Raw genomic sequence first — 15,802 nt, 5'->3', positions numbered from 1 at the left:
CATGGAGGTGAAAGGACGGTCGCACAGGTCGCAACCCGGGCCCAGCGCTCCCCGCAGGATGCTCCTAGCGTCCTTGGCCAGGACCCCGGGGAGCGGCCCGAGCGCCTACGCTAGGAGAGCATGCGCCCCCACCCTCCAGGGGGGCCTCGAGCAGCAGGCTGGCGAGTGTGACAGAAGCCCCGCGTCCCGTCTGCCCCGCCCCCCGGCAGCCTGCCCCGGGGGCGTTTACGGACCGTTACTCCCGGAGCTCCGACCCTACTGGATGCAGGGCAGACACAGGAGGCACGTCAGCGGTCAATCACCAGGCAGCAGGGGCGTGTCCCCTCCCGCCCCGCCTTCCTTTCCTTTCAAAAAAGGCCAACAGCTGCGGGTACCGGGCTCGGGCCGGCCGGGCTCTCCAGACCGGAAGTGGGAAGCGGGGAGGGATACAATGTATCGTGCGGGTGCGGCTAGCCCTCCGTGACGTCAGGCGTGCCGGCGCCGTCCTCGGCGTTATCGCGGACCAATCGAGCGCGGCGGGCCGGGGGGCGGGCCAAGGAAAGGGGCGGGCCTCTGGGAGGGGGGAGGGGAGGGCCTGGGCGGGGCCGCGTGTGCCTCCTGGGACTTGTAGTTCCCGAGGCCGGCCGGGGACAGGAGAGGACTGGAGCCTAGCCGAGCCCTTCGCAGCGCCTCGCCTCGCCTCGCCGCGCTTGGGGCGGGACCGGCGGCCCGACGCTCCCTCTGGGCAGACGCGGCAGCGGAGGCGGCGGAGGCGGCGCTCCCGGCGAAGGAGGTCCCCGAGGACCGGCGCTCTGAGCCAGGGCAGGGCCAGGGCCAGGGCCCGAGGAGGCCGGCGGCGACAGCGGCAGGGACAGCATGGTGTGAGGGCTCCTCCAGCCCCCATCCGAGGCGAGGCTAGCCGGGACCCCCGTCCGCCGCGAGTCGCGGGAGGCCGGCATGGGCGGCAGCCGTCGCTGCTGCCGCTGAGGGCCGCCCGGCGGGCAGGCAGGCAGGCGGGCAGGCAGTCTCCCGGCGCAGCGCAGCGCAGCGCAGCCAGGTTCCCCCTCGTCCGCCCCCGCGGCCCGGGACCATGGCGGGCGCCATGGAGGAGGAGGAGTACACCAAGCTGGTGATGGAGTCGCAACCCGAGTGGCTGCGGGCCGAGGTCAAGCGGCTCTTCCACGAGCTGGGCGAGACCACGCGCGAGAAGATCCAGGCGGCCGAGTACGGGCTGGTGGTGCTGGAGGAGAAGCAGCAGCTGAAGCTGCAGTACGAGGAGCTGGAGCTGGAGTACGAGACCATCCGCAGCGAGATGGAGCAGCTCAAGGAGGTGAGTGAGCCCTTCCGGGCCCGCCGCCGGGCCAGCCTTCCCTCCCCCCCCCCCCCCGCCTGTCAGGCTGCACGCCGGGGGGTTCCTGCAGCATTGCGGCGGCGCCTGCCCCTTCCCCGGGGGAGGGGAGCCTGGGCGGGGGCTGCCTAATTAGGGTCGTTGACCCTGCCCTGTCCCCCTCCCCACCCTGCAGCTGCCTCATCCTGGCTACCTCTTGGCCAATGGGGATCCTGGGAGATCATCGCCGGGGTGCGATGGGTCCGCCCGTGGCACCCTCCGCACCGGCGTGGCTCGCCCGGGCCGTGTCGAAGCCGCCTAACGGGAAGCCTCAACAAGCTTGCCGGTGGAGAGATTAACGAGTAGGAGGAAAAGGGAAGGGCCTTCAGCTGGCGAGGGGGGAAGGGGCACAACTCTGTTCGGCAGGACCTAGCGGACCGAGCCCCTGGGTGAATGGAGGTTCCCCGCCTTCTGCAGCAGCTGTCATGGCCTTTGTGTGTGTCCTGCGTGCTGATGGTCCGTAGGTGGGTCTGGACCTGGGAGCTGGTTGCTTCATTCAGTGCCCCTGCCCGCGAGGGGTATCTGGCTGGCATAGATGTGCCCCGGCACTGGAGCGTTTTCTCGGCCTGGGGTCTTGGCCCCCAGGAAGGCGGTGACTGAATCCCCTCCTGGGATATCAGAATTTGCTTGGGAAAAACTGCTCTGTGTGTGTGTGTGTGTGTGTGTGTGTGAGAGAGAGAGAGATCGAGATCGATCCATCCATCCCAGCAGCAGCATCTAGAATGCCAATCATAGACAGAGGCTGAAAACACAGGAAATGGGTTCTAGCGGGCACTTTAGGCCAGACTTCCCTCTTTCCAGATAGATGCCCTGGCCCAGGTGTCTAGGGAAATCTGCAGAAAGTGGACAAAGGATGGTTTTTAGGAGCATTTATGTATGGGAATGATGGGTTGCCATCGCTGGAGTGTCCTGCATCCTCTCTGGAGTCAGGCATTGGTCACTTAATTGGTTATGTAATGTAATGCCTGGGTCCTACCCAACAGCTTTAAGCCCTCTTGAGGAACCTGGGAGAGTGAAGATGTGTGTGTGTGTGACTGGGAGATCTGGTGCTTGGAGAAGATTCATTTTGGGGGGAAGAGGAGAGGCAGAACCCCCACCCCCACCTCAGGTGTCTGTCTTCCTGGGAAGCCTCTCCCTCACTGATTCAAGCAGGCTGCTTTGGCTTGGTGCCCTCCCCCTTTTCAATGTGCTACTTTGGGGAGGGGTCAGAGGAACCTGACAGCAAAGGGACCCTGGCAGGGGGAATCTGTGCAGGGTGCAGATGGCCTGTGGGAAACCCTCCCAGAGGGAGAGTCAGTGGAGGGAAACCCCAGCACTACTGGGTGACTGATCCAGCGTGGAGGTCCAGAGAAGGCTATTGAGATCAAATTGACAGAGACAGTCTTATGTGATTGAGAAGTATTCTGGAGACCTGGGTCTCTGTCTCTGACACTAGCAGTGTTCTACTATGAGTCTCTTTTAGCCTTCCTGAGCCTCAGTTTCTTCTTCTGTAAAATGGGAATGATAACAATAAATTCTCTTGAAGACCAAATGAGATAATGTGTGTAAAGTGCTGTTTAAACAATAATATGTCATGTATAATAAATCAATTTGGTGTGAGTGGAGTTGCTGCCCTTGGAGTCAGGAAGGTGTGGATTTCAATCCCACTTCCCCATAATGGCTGTCTTAAGGTTAGTGCCTTAACATCTTGGCTCTGAAGGCACTAAGAAATGGCAGAGTTGATGCTGTCCAGCTTGATTGGAAAGGGTTCTCATCTCTGAGAGCTCCCCATACCAAGGAAATGACAAGTCACATAAAAAGTACTGATAAGGAATTCCCAGATTAAAAAAAACAAAACTCCCTCTCAGCATAGGTCATGACCATCTACATAACTAGAGGCTATATCAGAGGTGGGACTAGGTCTTCCTCTCTACCCACTACTTCCTCAGTGCCTTTATCTCACCAGTATACTTATGGGGAGAATCTGATGGTCCTTCAAAGAACATGACCCAGAACTAAACCTCTTGGCCTGGCTTTTTGACATGGTTATTTTTTTTTTTACTTGTAAACACATTCACTTTATTAATTCACTTTGTTTTTTAAAATTGTTTTTCAGTTGATGAGCATTTGTTTCCTTTTCATCCCACCTCCTCCCCCTAAGAATATTTTTCGATTATACAGCACGTATTAAATCTTTACTATGTCAGGCCCTGTGCTAAGCTCTGGGGATACAAAGAAAGGCAAAAAATCTGAAGAGCTTTCACTATGATGGAAGAAGAAATTGCAAGAAAATTATTCACAATTACTTTCTCTTCTTGTCTGATTCTGCCTTCCATCTCACTGTTTTGTAGCTGATCTAGAAAGTCTCTTGGGGAGGGAAGAGCTTGGAGGCTCATTTGTACTGAATTTCTCAGTCGGGCAACAAGTATTCGTTAAGGCATTTCAGTTCTCTGGAATGCTTGCATTTCAGAGCCACTGAATCTCATCTGGATTTCAGAGATAAGGAGAAGGGGTGTCAGGTGATGAATGGAGCTATCCAGGGGAAGGAGACCTTGGAGCCTTTCTGGAATCCTGCTGGGGGTTCTCCTGATAGTTCTAGACTTGATTTGGAATTAAGTCATCCTGCAGTACTCAGTCGTTAGGTGACAGTGGACCAAACTCCCCACCTAGAATCAGAAACATCCAAGTCCAGATCTGGCCCTGGATACTTACTAACCCTGTGAACCTGAGCTAGACACTCAACCTCTGTCTGCCCATAAAATGGGATAATAGTGGCACCTCCTTCCCGGGGTTGTTATGAGGATCAAAGGAGATAATAAGGCACTTTCCAAACTTTAAAGTGATACACACATACTTGTTATTGTTGTTATTATTTCATGGCATTGTTTTATTGCTCCGAACCCCTGCCCTGGCTCCTCCCTGCTGAGCCCGTGTCTGAGCCGTGTTTGGCCTTGAGGGATTTCTGCTGTTCGGTACACAGGCAGTCTCCTCACTGGCCCTTTGTGCGGTCAGTCCTCCCTAGGATGATTCCCTGAGCTGACACCAGCTCCCTGTCCTTTCCCCTTCCTCCTCTGGGCTTCCGGGCCCAGCCAGGACCACTCGGCCTTCACCTGCCCCTCTCCAAACTCACAGAATTTATGACCTGGGTCACCCAACTTAGCCCTGGCTTTTATGCTGCCTTGGGTTTGCTGTGGCTTGGGTGTGCGCTCAGGTCATCTCAAACACTGGAGGAACCAGACTTCTCCTTTGTCCTCTCATTCCCTCACCTCCTAGTGCCTAGACAGTGCTGAGCAAGCCCTCAGCACAATAACTGGCCATTTTCTTTCTTTCTTTATTTTTTATGATAATTAATTTATTTTTACTATTCAACATTCGCTTCCATAAGATTTTGAGTTTTAAATTTTCTTCCCCTCCCACTTGTCCCGCCCCCCCACGGTGTACAATCTGATACAGTTGGCCATTTTCTCAATGCGGGCTCTGCCCAGTGTGTTTATTCCCTCTCTATTTTTAGTCTTCGTATACTAGAGTGAGATGGTGGGAGGGGCCTTTGAGGGCATCTCTTCCCACCACCCCGTCCTGTCCTGCCTTTTATTAGAACATTGCTGGCCGAGGAGCATTCATCTGAGCGAGATGCCTTGGGACTGGAAAGAGCATGGGCTCTAGAGGCCGAGGGCATGGCTTCTCATCACCCTGTGTGAAACGGAGCCAACTGGCTAACTCCCTGGACTCCAGCTTCCTCCTCTGGAAAGTGAGAGGCGTCTTCCAGATCTCCATTTCTGATCCTTTGATCACCTAGCCTTTGCTTGAATGCTGCCAATGACAGAGAACTCACTGCCTTGCAAGGCGTGCCCGTGCATTTTGGGGCCAGTTCTGATGTGCTCCCTCCTATTGAGGAGGGGCTCTCTGAGCCTCAGCTTCCTCGCCTGTAAAATGGGAGTAATAGTGCCCTATCTCACTTCATATCTGTGAGCCCCTCCCATTGGAATGGGTGGGGACCGACTCCTTTATGGCTCTGTAGTTCACAAGCCTGGCACACACTTGATGTGTGATCAATGCTTGTCCATTTAATTGAATTGATCTGAAATATGCCCTCCTCTGACTGCCACCTTTTGTTGCAGAGGAAGGCCACCCTCTTCAGTATGACTGCCCTTCAGCCCCTTGAAGGTAGCTTGACATGTCTTTCCCACTCCCCCTTCCCCCAACTTCCTAAATTCATTCAGCTGATTGTCCTAGAAAAGTTCCTGGATCACTCACCGGCCTCTGGATGGGCTCCAGGTGCATCAAACTTCCTTCAGATGTGGCTGACCAGGGCAGAGGATGGTGGGCCGTCACTGCCCTGGCTCCTTGCTGCACACAGCTGCTTCCCCACATCTGGTCAGGTGTTCAGGCTTTCCCTAGACCTCATCCTACACTGAGCTCCACTGAACTCATAAAGTCCCTGGTACCTTCGCGGGTATCATTTGAAAGTCATTGTCCTCAGAGAGGTGACTGAGGAGACAGGTGTCTAACCTGGCCTTTCTTCCCAGCAGGGGGCTAAGTTGTCCCCTCACCAGAAAAGGCCATACTTTTTTTTGACTTATTTAAAAAAGAAAAAAGGTTTATTAATACTCTTTTTAAAAAATGGCAGTTTCCCATTGCATCTCCTTCCACCTCTCCCAACAGAAACTTGTTACACACGGTAACAAGTTTGAGCAAACAAAATAAGTCAAGAGATGGCTCATGTCTGTATGTGCTCTCTGTGTTTCTGCCCTCCTCGTCCACCACCTGTCTGTAGACACGTGGCAGGTGAGTGTCACCAGCGCGCTGGTGCTGAAGTCAGAATGGGTCACCAGCCAAGGATCTATGAAGCTCCTGCTGTTCTCACTGCACTGATCAGAGTTGGGAAATCTTTCCCATGTTGTTTTCCTTTCTGGCATCATCGTCACCATCTGTGTTGTTTTCCCACCTCTGCCTGTTTCACCCCGTGTCGGTTCATACAATTCTTCCCAGGTTTCTCTGAATTCTTCATTTCCATTTCTTACAGCCTAAGAAGATTTCTTTTACGTTCACATGCCCTCATTTCTTTTAGCCATCCCCCAATTCCTGACTACTCACGTGATGCCCAGTTTTTGTTACTATAAAAAAAAGGGGCTGCTATGAATATTTCGGTATGCATGTACTTTCGTCTCTTTCTTTGGTCCACATGTGGCCTGTGAGCCCCTGGGTCAGAGAGAAAGTTGAGTCACTTTGGAGTGATGATTCCAGAATGTTTTGCAGACTGGAGCAATCCATCGGTCCACCCAGCAGGATACTGGAGGGCAAGGCCACTTCTTCCTCAGGTATTAACCTCTACGTTTCAAAACAGTGAACACCTAAAATACCTGCACAGGCTTTACATTATCACACCCCTCCTCCTGCCTTATCCTTTCTAATAATAATAATAATAGCTTGTATTTATACGGTGCCTTACAGTTTGCAAAGGGCTTTACAAATATCACTTCATTTGATTCCCCACAAGTCTGAGAGGAAAGTACTGTTTTTATTCCCATTTTATAGATGAAGAAACTGAGGTAGACAGAGGTAAAATGACTTATCTAGGGTCACCCAGCTCTACTAAGCCTCTGGGATGGGATTTGAACTCGGATTTCCCTGACTCCAGGTCCAGTACTCTATTCTCTGTCCCCCATTCGGAACTAGCTTGACTGTAGGAGGGGGATTCCAATGAGAGTTGGAGCTCATATTCAATTAATGGTGTTAGGACGTACAAAGCAATTGCTTTACAAGCCCCTTTCATGGTAAACAGTGCATATATTGTTCTCATTTCACTGGTCAGAATTGCCCAGGTGAAGGACCTTGTCCAGGGTCCTGGCAGCTTGGACTGAAGTCCAGGTCTTGACTCCAGCCCATTCTCTTCCATAACAGAGCCATGGGGGTCCAAGGGTGGTCTCACCAGCCCTTGAAGTCGGCCTTGATTTCCCTCATTATGGTTAAACGCAGCACAGTGTATGAGAGGAGGCAAATGCAATTGAGCCATCAGCTGTAAAAACACAGGTTGGGAGGACCAGCAGCCCACCCCCACCATCTCTTAAGTGTGGGGAGACGAGCCTAAAGAGGTGACCGGCAGGACTGCCATGGGGCCACATCTTGAATCCTTGGCAGAGCTGGGGGCCAGATTTTTCTTCAGTGCATGACCTTAGGCAAATGACTTCACTTTGCAGCCTGTTTACCTGCCTGTAAAGTGGGCTTGATACCAATACTACTGAACCTACCTTGCAGGATTGGTGTGAGACTTTCATGATCCAATAGACATACAGTGCTTTGCAAACTGTCGCCTGCTGCATGTGAGTATATTGGCTGTTGGCCATGACCAGGTTTTGGAATTCAGTTTCTGCTCCCTGTGTGATCTTGCCCAAGTCACAATATCTTTGAGCCTTTTCTCATCTGTAAAATGGGTGTACCATTGCCTGTGCTCTCTACCTGTCTGTGTTTGTTGTGAGGAAGATGTGGATGGGAAGAGGAGAGGCTGGTGTCGGAGGTGGCAGGGATGTTATTAGAGACCCTGGCTTCTTTCTGTTATATAATTTATTTCTTTATTACATGATTCATTTGCTTCTGAGAACAGAGTGAGGGAATCCTACCCCGCCCCCAGCAGTGTGAGAGGCAGCTCATTAATACCTGTGGGTGCTGGAGGTGGCACTGCCCTGACCTCTGTCTTCGCCTCACCTAATGCTCATGATGTGGCTAGAAGCCTGGACTTGGGGTTGAGAAGTCCTGGCTTGGCTTTAAATCCCACTGCTGACGCTCATAATTGTGTGACCTAATCTCTCTGAGCATCAGTTTCCTAATCTGTAAAATGGGCTTACAAATACTGGTGGTCTCTCCCTCCCAGAGCTGTTTGCTCTCTCAATCACTGCCACCTTCCCTCATCTGTTATTATTAGGTCGGATTTACACCAGGCTGCTTTGCTGTGTCAGTGGTGATTTCAGGATCTCCGTGTAGCCCTGTTCTGTCCGCTTTATGCTCAGGGAGCTTGGTTTGGTGGTGTTACTAAAAAGATTCTGCCTGGGAAGGATGTGCTCTGTGGCAAGCCCCTCCCTGACTCGGGGCTCAGTGGAAACTTGGACGGGAACCTGCCATTAGAGCTAGAGTAGGGGGTGGGGAAGAGAGGTCTGGAACTTGACATGGTCTTGGCCCCACGCGCTGCCTGCCGACCTCCTTCCCTGCTGATCTCTCAGCTTCTAGAGGTTCAACTGACCGGGAGGGGTGGAGTGGGGAATGAGTCACAGGATGTGAAAGCTGGAAGGGCCTGAGAAGGCAGCTAAGCTGATAGGATGCCTTCAGCAAGGGGCCATCCCAGAACCTCCCAAAGCAGGGAGCCCACCCCTAGCCCAGGCTGGCCGGCCTCCCTAGGCCAGAATCCCCAGATGGCAGCACGAATGGGTGATTTTGAGTTGTCTGCCCTCCATGGACTTGCAGGCCAAGGAGGATCCAGCTCTCATTTCTCACCAGAAGCTTAGTTACCAGGAGGGTTTTGGGGTTTTTCAGGCACAGAATCAGAGATCTGGAGCTGGAAATGCCCCCAACAGCTATTTAATCTCTCTCCCCAACCCCACTGCCCCATTTTACAGATGAACAAAACTGAGGCCCAGAATGGGGAAATGACTAACCTAAGGTCACACAGTTAGTAAGTAGCTGAGCTGGGATTTGAACTTGGGTCCCAAGTCAGTGCTCTTTCCATTACAGCACAGGGCCTTCCTGTAGAAAATGCCCTGGGCACAAGCAGAACACCAGTCTGCGAGGAGGCAGCCTTGAGTGAGCTGGGCTCACGGGGGGCACTGGGAAGCCTTTGAAGAACTAAGATTCAGCTGCCAGACCATCTTCTCTCAAATGAGGGTGGGGTTGAAGGACCTGGAATTTGGATCCCAGCTAAACTGTCTCTGTGGTAACCTGAGTTCACAATGCTAGAATTCTCTTCTGCTAAAGTGGTGGGAATGACAGCCGTCTCCTTCAGAGGCATGCCCAGCACGCCAGGCATGGCATCCGACCCTCCTCACGCTGGGCGGAATGAGGGGAGCCTGCCGGGGCATCTTTGCAGAGCTTGTGTGGCCTCCACACTTGGTTTGTTATTCATTCAGCCTTGGAATCCTGGTCTCTAGTTTCAGGTTTCCAGATTTAGTCACCCCGATTGGCCTCATTAAAATCTGATTACCAGACTGGGCTGAAGACGCCCACGCTCACTTTGGCCCTCAAGGTGTAACAGTCTGTTGGAAGATGACAGTGACAGTCCTCAGTGAGCCTCAGGAAACGCCACTGGGCCTACCCCCTGATTTTACAGATTGGGAAAAGGAGGCCCAGAAAAGTGAAGTCATTGGTTCCCCAGTAGTAACACTAACAAGGGGTCAAATTTGGACTCCAGTCCTGACTCTGAGCTTTCCAAGGCCTCCCAGAATAGTGATAAGAATGAAAAGAATGTCTCCAGTGGAAAGGGGAAACGGTTTTTAAACTTTCATGATAAATAATATTTTTAGCACAGTCATTTTGTTTAATTTCTAAGGCAATGTGATTAGTGAATGGAGTACTGGCCACAAGCCCAGCCCCTTTTAAAGTGGTGCCATACTCACCTGGAAATGGGGGCCACGAATAGGTCTGTGCATAAGGGTCCCTGGGAGCTGCAGAGTGACTTAGAGTGACACATATTAACATCGTCGGTGTTCTGTTGTGTTGTTGTTTATTTTGTTAAATGTCTTCCCAATTATGTTAGAATCTGGTTCGGGCTACCCTGGGCAGTTTGCAGCTGCCCACTGGCAGGTGTTTGGCAGCTCTGATGGAAAGGAATCTTCTGAGAGACAGAGGCCAGGGGATGGGGGCCATGTAGCAAGAGACAGTCAGTGGGTCAGCTTGTTGTCCCACGGTATCCATGCAGTGTTTTTGGATTTAGAGGAAAGTTCCCCAGCCCATGAGGCGGGGGATTCATGGGATTCATAGGAAGAGATGGACAAGAGCCCTCCGGGAAGGGAAAGTGTGGGCAGGTTGCTGTGATGTGCACGTGACAGAGCCTTTAGGGCTAGAGATCTCTTCATACTGGGTGTGGCCTCTGTTCGGATCAATACCCTCAGTGGTCTGTTCCAGAAGATCCTTGAATCCTGGGATTTCGATGGAGGTTGGCTAGTCTAGCATTGCCCCAACTCCCTGGTCAGTGGGCCTGATGACAATGTTGCCAAAATCCTGAAATGTGGGAGGAGGTGGTTGGAGACATTTTAGAGGAAATTGACTTCCCTGCTGAGCAAACATCCCCTATTCCAAGCATCTTCAATGGAGACATCGCTTTGTATTTCACATTTTGGAGGTGAAACAATGACTAAGGCCACTAGTGTTGTCTGGATTCTTCCCAGCGGTGGGGAGCCCCCTACTGCTCTGGCCTCATCTCGGTCCCCAGCCAGGAGGCTTTGGAATGGAGCTGTTTTCAGCTTGGGTGGCTCTGGCCCTCCAAGAATGCAGCAGTGCTTAGGATTGCACCTCCGGGCGCTGGCCAACTCCACACCGATCAAAGGGCCTGATCAAAGTGTGGCCTGTGTCCCGAGTTAAATAACTGTTGTGTTAACATGAGCAGTGGGCTAGGAAAGACCTCAGAGTTCATCGAATCTACCCCTTTCCCTTTGCCTGATGAGGTCAGGCGACTGGCCCAGGGTCACACAGCTTTCTTTTTTCTTTTCTTTTTTTAAAATTTTTAAAATTAATTTATTTTTAGTTTTCAACAATCATTTCCATATGCTTTTGAGTTTTAAATTTTCTCCTCCTCCCTCCCCACGATGGCGTGCAATCTGATATAGGCTCTACATATACATTCCTATTAAACATATTTTACATTAGTCATGTTGTAAAGAAGAATTAGAACCAATAGGAGGAACCACAAGAAAGAGGAAACAAAACTCAACAGAAGAGAAAAAAAATAGCAAATACTATGCTTTGATCTGCATTCAAACTCCATAGTTCTTTCTCTGGATGTGTATAGCATCTTCCAGCATGAGACTTTTGGAGATGTCTTAGATCCTTGTATTGCTGAGAAGAGCTAAGTCTATCAACGTTAGTCATTGCACAACATGACTGTTAACTGTGTACAACATTCTCCTGGTTCTGCTCACTTCACTCAGCATCAGACCATACAAGTCTTTCCAGGTTTTTTGAAGTCTGCCTGCTCATCATTTCTTATTGCGCAATAGTATTCCATTACACTCATATACCACAACTTGTTCAGCCATTCCCCAACTGATGGGCATCCCCTCGATTTCTAGTTCTTTGCCATCACAGAAAGAGCTGCTCTAAATATTTTTATACATGTGGGTCCTTTTCCCATTTTTATGACCTAGAAGGGTCACACAGCTTTCTAATCCAGACCCTTTTCACCCCCAGCGTTCTTTAGGTCACCTCAAGGGGTAGGAAGAGGAGGCAGCCTGGTGCCATGGAAAGAACCTTGGGTCTGAAATTGGGGGACCCTGAACCTCCCAGGATGGCCTCAGTTTCCTCATCTGTAAAATGAGGCAGTTGGACTTGGTGGCTTCCAAGTTCACTCCCGGCTCTCAGCCTAGGCCCCTCTGGGAGCCGGAAGCAGAGACTGATCTCCTTGGGTGGAGAAGGCCCTGAGCCAGAGGCTGAGTAGAGGCCATTGGGTGTTTGGTCCCAGGAGCGCCTGAGGATATGCATTCCCTCTTGGGCTGAGGAAGCCCAGCCTCTTCCTGGCCTCATTTTAAGTGAAGTTCCAGGCACCTTTTTGGAGCTGGTGAGGAGGAAGGAGGAAAAGGGTGTTCTCATGGGAATGTCTCATATCCTCGGGATTCATCTGCTGGGCTTCCAAAGCCACTCGGGCCCAGGCTGGAGAGTGTTTGACCCGTGAAGTTCAGCTATCCTCTGCTGTCCTCCAGTGCTGAGACGGTGAAAATTGCAATCTCGTCTCCACACACACACACACACCCTGCAATTTAAACCCAGTTTTCTTTAGGCCCCTAGTATTTAGAGCTGGCCAGGATCCCCAACACCACAGAGTTAGATCTGAAGGGATCTCGGAGACCACCTAGCCTAGCCTTCTCATCTTACAGAAGAGGAAACTGAGGCCCAAACAAGGAAGGTGACTTCTCCAAGGACACAGAGGTCAGAAGCGTGGAGGTGGGGGAAGAGAAATCCAAACATCTGTCCTGACTCCAGGGCCAGCACGCGATGGCTTGTACAGGCCAGGGCTCCATACCCTCATCCTCGGGCTCTGACTGAGACAATGGGTCCCAATGTGTTGAGTGGGAGGAGCAGGTGCTGGGAGATCAGGGTTTCTTCTTTATAACTTTTTGGCACTGATTTTCTAATAAATAATACTTGGGTGGATAAGAATAGATGTTTTCCCCTTTGCAAAGATCTCATCATCATTGCTCTGATGTTGCCGTGTTGGAGGGAGTCAACTTTCTGTGCTTTGGCACCCTGGCCACAGAATGGCTGTTAGGCGTGGCTGGTTCCTTGACAGGGATGTGAGCAGGGGAGGGGGACAGAGACACCCCCTCACCTGAGAACCCCCAGCCCAGTCACCTGGGCTTCCAGAAAGGCCCAAGTCCTAATGTGGAGACATGTGGGGGCGGAGATGGAGGGAGAGGTAGTCAGTGTGTGAGCTGAGTTCTCTTTCACAGAATCCTAGAACTTGGCTCTGTTCTGGATTGATTTAGAGGCAGCCATAATGCAGCATATCCTGAGCCATCCTCCAAACCTCGGGGCTGGGGTTATAGAGAAGGTGCCAGCCCCCTCTGGTGTAGAGGAGGAGTTTCCTCATCTGGAAACTCCTGATATCAGTGAACTGAATGGGGTCAGCCCCAGTTCCTATCTGAGCTGATACTTGTGTTAATCTAAGAAGAAGGGTGGGCTGGCCCCCACCCCAGGCTGTTGGTGTAAAGAGGGCCTGGAGCGCCAGATTAGGGTGGGGTGCCTGTGGGGGTGTTTGTGGCCAGAGGCAGGGGGGGGAGCCTAATGGAAAGTGCCCTAGTCTGGGGGGCTGCTGACCTAGGCGTAGGGTTCATCTCTGCCACTAAATTGGACATAACTTTGGGAAAGTTGTGAGGGACCTGGAGGCTTTCTGAGCTCTGGGATTCTTTGGTGGTTGGGTAAGGGTGGTTGGACATGCCAGCTGGAGACGCTGCCCGTGTTGTTCAGTCACTCAGTCACGTCCAACTCTTTGTGATCCCATGGACCAAGTGTTTGTGGGGTTTTCTTAGCAAAAACACTCGAGTGGTTGGCCATTTCCTTCTGCACTTTTACACAAGGGTTAAGTGACTTGCATAGTGTCTGAGATCAGATTTGAACTCTGGTCTTTCTGCCTCCAGGCCCAGTGCTCTAATCGCTGTACCATCCAGCTGCCCTGTTACGGCAGTACTGTGATGAAAATGGCCCTGGGAACTCAGGCGATCTGAGTGTGTCACAGTCCCTCTGGGCTACAAGATGAGGAGGGTGCACCCTTTCCAGCTCAAAATTCTCATGCCCTCAACACTCCCTTCCCCACCTGGTACGGGGCACTTGTGGGAAGCCTGGCCTGGGCCAGGGAGCAGGATTGAGGAGACGCTCTTCCTTCAGACTTTCTTTGGGTTTCCAGCTGCTGTGGCCTTGGCGCCTGGCTATTTGTAAGCCTGAGGCAACAGAGGCGCATTTGCCATGGCTGGATGGTGACCCGGCCTAGTGTCAGGGATGGTTCTGGAGGGCATGCTGGCGTAGATTTGGAGCTGATGCCAGTCAGGTCTCTGGGCCTTGGTAAGCAGAGCCCTCTGCCAAACCAGTGCCAAGAGGCAAGTCCCCTGTCTACACTTCCTGAAGTCGATTGGCATCAGGAGCCTTGCTGTCTTCTTAGCCCTCCCATAGGCTCCTCTCTCTGTCATTAGTGGAGATTGTGGGCACAGGATGAAACTCACGTCCTCCCCAAACACCCAGAAATGACCCGGCTGCCTCTGTCTCACTCCTGCTGCCATTGGCCCAGGCCACCCTTGGTTTGGAGCTCCTTACTTCCACTAAAGGGTCTGAATTCTGTGACCGCAGGCCACTGCACACAAGCCTGTCTTTCTCCAAACCTCTATCTCCTGGGGATGCAGAACAAGGATGCTACCTAACTCTGTTTAAGAGAAATGAAGGGGTCCCTGGGCCCCTTTCCTCTAGGGGCCGCTGACTTCAGAGCGATCACCTGCCAGCCCACATTCCTAAATTTGCAGAAAGTGAACCTTGGGCTGAGTTATTTCCTTTTGACCTCGAATGTGCTGAGTTGTGCCTAGGTAAGCCATTGCTGTGTAGGTGAGGCACACAGTGAGAGATAATGATTAGTGAATGACACAGAGGCAAACGGAGAGTGCTGGGCATGGAGTCAGGGAGCCCTGAGTTTGAATCCTTCCTTAGACACTTAACTGTGTAACTGTAGGCATGGCACTCAGTTCTGGACACATGGAGTCAGGAAGACCTAAATTAGAATCCTTCTTCAGACACTTACCATGTAACTGTGAGTATGACACTTTACCCCAGCCTCAGTTTCCTCATCTACAAAATGGGCATAGTAACAGCAGGTACTTCGTGGGATTGTTATGAGAAGCCAATAAGAGAGCACATGCAGAGTGCTTTGCCAATGTGAAAGGGCATAGAAATGTGCTTTCTGTCTCCCCATGGCCCCAGCCTGGCCTTGGCAAGGGTACTTGGCATTGTTTCCAGCAATGGGATGGATCAGGCAGCTTCTCTTCACCCACCTTCCCCTCCCACCCCCAGCCAGTACCTGTGGGGCAGTTGGTGGGCTGGGTGTCTAGGGACCCAGCTGCGGGCCCACGTGAGAAGGCACCTCCTCAGTGATCGGGTGGGGAGGGCCGCCAGCCAGGCGGAGCTGAGCAGGCCCAGGTGACCCTCCCCGGGGCTAAATATGGAGATGGCAGACAAGGCACGGTCGGTCTCTGGATTTGCCAGGGCACGCATGCTTGAGTGTCTGGAAAATCGGGCCGTAGCTCTGCCCCTCCCTAGGTAAGGGAGGTACTAGCCCCATTTTACAGATGAGCACAGCGTGCCTCAGAAGTTAGTTTGCTTTTGGTCTCACAGCTAGTGAGTGCCTGAAGCTGGCACATCTGGAACTGGAATCCAGGATTGCTCTTTTAAAATGAGCAGTCCTGGGAGCAGTCCCTCTGGGGAGCCTGGCAGCAGAATTCCTGAGGCCATCCAGAGGGAGCTCTTGTTCTGGATGGCTGGGCTAGGAAGTGCCTCTCCGCCCCACCCCAGGACTCCCGGGGGCTCATTGAAGTGGGCTTTTCCTCCAGGTGCCTGCAGCTGTTGCTGCCTCACCGGCTCTGTTCCCTTTCACTTTCCCAGGGCTGCCAGGTCTAGGCCCAGAGAGCTGCTGGTGACTTTTTGGCATTCGCCCCTTTGCCCCCCCCCCCCCCCCCCCGCCCCTTCCCTGATCAAGAGGCTAGCGGGCAGAGGGTACAGATAAGG

The 15,802-nt window shown here is 52.4% G+C and overlaps 1 protein-coding gene across 2 annotated transcripts in view; it reads left to right on the top strand.

Moving 5' to 3' along the window:
* The first annotated feature begins 1,027 nt into the window (after nucleotides 1–1,027).
* BICD2 (BICD cargo adaptor 2) overlaps nucleotides 1,028–15,802 on the top strand; it is an 89,829-nt gene continuing 75,054 nt past the window's right edge. Inside the window, exon 1 of one of the 2 annotated variants that reach the window (XM_027835765.1) lies at nucleotides 1,028–1,309. In XM_027835765.1, the coding sequence (XP_027691566.1) occupies nucleotides 1,070–1,309 (240 nt within the window). In that variant the 5' untranslated portion in view covers nucleotides 1,028–1,069. The remainder of the gene's footprint in view (nucleotides 1,310–15,802) is intronic. The other variant, XM_027835766.1, reaches the window with a different exon arrangement.

This window comes from Vombatus ursinus, unplaced genomic scaffold (genome assembly GCF_900497805.2).
Source record: "Vombatus ursinus unplaced genomic scaffold, bare-nosed wombat genome assembly UNPS02014817.1, whole genome shotgun sequence".
In the NCBI taxonomy this organism is placed as follows: Eukaryota; Metazoa; Chordata; class Mammalia; order Diprotodontia; family Vombatidae; genus Vombatus; species Vombatus ursinus.
This window is presented reverse-complemented; position numbering and strand designations above follow the sequence as displayed.